General features: G+C 37.3%; 1 protein-coding gene across 1 annotated transcript in view; it reads left to right on the top strand.

Annotated features, from left to right (window-relative positions):
- LOC101844992 overlaps nucleotides 1-2,551 on the top strand; it is a 35,866-nt gene that overhangs the window by 16,935 nt on the left and 16,380 nt on the right. The window contains exon 11 of the mRNA XM_005096756.2: nucleotides 1,834-1,902. Coding sequence (XP_005096813.2) covers nucleotides 1,834-1,902 — 69 coding nt within the window. The remainder of the gene's footprint in view (nucleotides 1-1,833; nucleotides 1,903-2,551) is intronic.

Below are 2,551 nucleotides of genomic sequence, written 5' to 3'. Positions count from 1 at the left end.
CCTCCCCCCCCTCTCCCCCCTCCTCTCTCTCCTCAATCTCCCCTCCTCCCTGTTTTCATGTTGTTTCCCCCTTTTTTTTCTCTTTTGCCTTCTTATTTATCACGACCACCTCTGTGCATGCTACTTGTATAAGTCAGTATAATAATCTTCGATTTTTGGGGGAAAACTAGGCTATTGTCATATAAATTTAGATTATTGTCTAGTCTTTCCAGAGGCCATTGGCTTTTACAGAAAATTATGAATAACATTGTTTAAAAATGTAAATGTTATTTGAAAAGTTATCTTAAATTGTGAATTTTTTTACCTCGAATTTTTAGCCTTTTAACATTTTAATAGAAACTTTGATCAAAATCAGGCCATGCGGTGAACTGTTGCAAAATAAAACCAACTTGTTTCGCGCGCTCATATGACCTTATGCAGTTGTAAGTGCCATAAAACTCTGACAAAAACCAAAAAAGTCTTTCCAGAAAATATACAGTGAAAGTATTTCGATGTATATATGCTGAAAATATAAATAAATGACGTATTTCCACTTCTGCACAGTTTAAGATGGGAGATTGATTCAGAAATGGCTAAACTTTATTAGTGAAGTATCGACGTGCCCTTTTAACCCTATCCGTATGTCGTGTTTTACTATCGTATCCATACGAGGTGGGGAACTCTGTGCCACAACTTTCCAAAGAGGAAATTTACTCGTTAATCTGATCCATACGCTTTGCATGGAAGTCTATTCAAAATGATTTTTTGAGAAATATTGAAAGTTTCAAATAGATCTTCGTACTAGAAGTGTTCTGAAATGTGAAGAATACAACCGCGGGGGGTACAAAATGACCCCAGGGCGTACGGATAGGATTAATTCATTGTGGCCAATTTGAGGATAAAAAGAGTAACATGGTGCTGGTCAGACAACGGCTGGCTCAGTGTGGACTGTCAAGAAGGCTGCCTGCTGTAGAAATTAGGGACAGTCTCAGCGAGTTGATCCATCCTCTTTGTTGTCATTGTTATGCACTCCCTTTATTTGCTTTTCTGTGTTGTTATGTTTTCCTCGTTCCCCGTGAATATTGTTGCTTCAACAAGCAATCCATTTAAGTCAGAATTTTGAGAATGTTCTATTTTTACACCCTCCCTAATCTCTATCGAAGATGCATCTTACAACATAACCAATTTGTAGTTTAATTTACCCAACCCTAACACCGACAGTATCGGCATGGAAAATTTCGCCCTCGTGATTGAAAACACTACTTTTGTGTGAAGCAGACTATAGCCTAATTGGAAGAATAACCATTTTTCATTTGAAACAGACTATGACCAGAAGTGCAAGCCCAAATTTAGAACGAAGAAAGCTATATATTCGTGAACCATGTGAGGGTGTTTGAAATTTGAACACACTTCCTTTCTTCGCTTTTTGTTTATTTTTTGACTCTGTACACAGACCTTTTTCCTCGGAGTATTGCATTAAAACTATGAGAAATTTTGCCTTCAAATTTTTAATACACAAAAATAAAGGTTTGAATAAAATGTGCTCTAAATTTGAGTAGGATATGTTAAAATTTAGTTTTTTTTCAATTAAAAAAAAAATGATGAAAGTCTGTAGGGAGAGCTGAAATTCTGAAAGTGTAGGTCTAGGGTTCAGTGAGTTAATGTTATGGTCAAGGCTTACAATTTTATTGCATTTCTTGATCCCTGATAGGAACAATGCAAGAAAAACTAGTTTTTTGTCTCTGGTCTAAAATGTATCTAAGCGGACTTCAGTGAGAGAAAAGAATACTTGTGACACTGACAATATCCTTATATGTACTAATTAGGTTACACGTTCTTGTGTGTCTTCCTCAGCCCGGGGCAATGGAGTCGGTCTTGAACAAGGAGAGCCCTCGCCTGACTGTGCAGCAGTTCCAATACCAGGTGCAATAGACTGTATTTGTGGATGGTTGGCGGGTGCTCTGGTGTGGTTTGCTGCTTCTTCTTCTCTATCTAACGTCTATCGTCTTTATCTCTCCTCCTCCTTTTTTATGTTTGTTATTCTCTTGTAACACCTCTTATCTTCGGCACGTATATGATCTTATTGTGTTGCATGTTCCGTAAAACACTTGCTAAAACTGAGACTATTTATTTCTCTGCATTTTGCAAAAAGCGTTGTCAAAATGAGTTCCATAGTTTAGGTTTTATGACCAATTTAGTGCTGGATCGCTAACAACAACAACTACAACAACAACATGACCAATTTAGTTACGTGCCTGTCATTCTCAGGTTTTGTACTGAATGAGGGCTCCGGTTTTGTTTGAAAACATTCCTGGAGATTAAATGTGAACCAATCAGTGGCCGGAGCCCCAAGTACCTGGAATATGGTTCACTGCATTGCAGAGTAAAATTATGTCATGGAAATTACAGGGTCAAGCTCTCATACATGTCAAAAGTTTCTGTCAAGGGTGTTATAATGTACTTGTACAAGGCAGAGCATGTTGTAGAATATAGATTTATGCACTATATAAATGCAATAATTCTTCTTCTTCTTCTTCTTCTTCTTCTTCTTCTTCTTCTTCTTCTTCTTCTT

This window comes from Aplysia californica, unplaced genomic scaffold (assembly GCF_000002075.1).
Source record: "Aplysia californica isolate F4 #8 unplaced genomic scaffold, AplCal3.0 scaffold00137, whole genome shotgun sequence".
Taxonomy (NCBI): domain Eukaryota; kingdom Metazoa; phylum Mollusca; class Gastropoda; order Aplysiida; family Aplysiidae; genus Aplysia; species Aplysia californica.
This window is presented reverse-complemented; position numbering and strand designations above follow the sequence as displayed.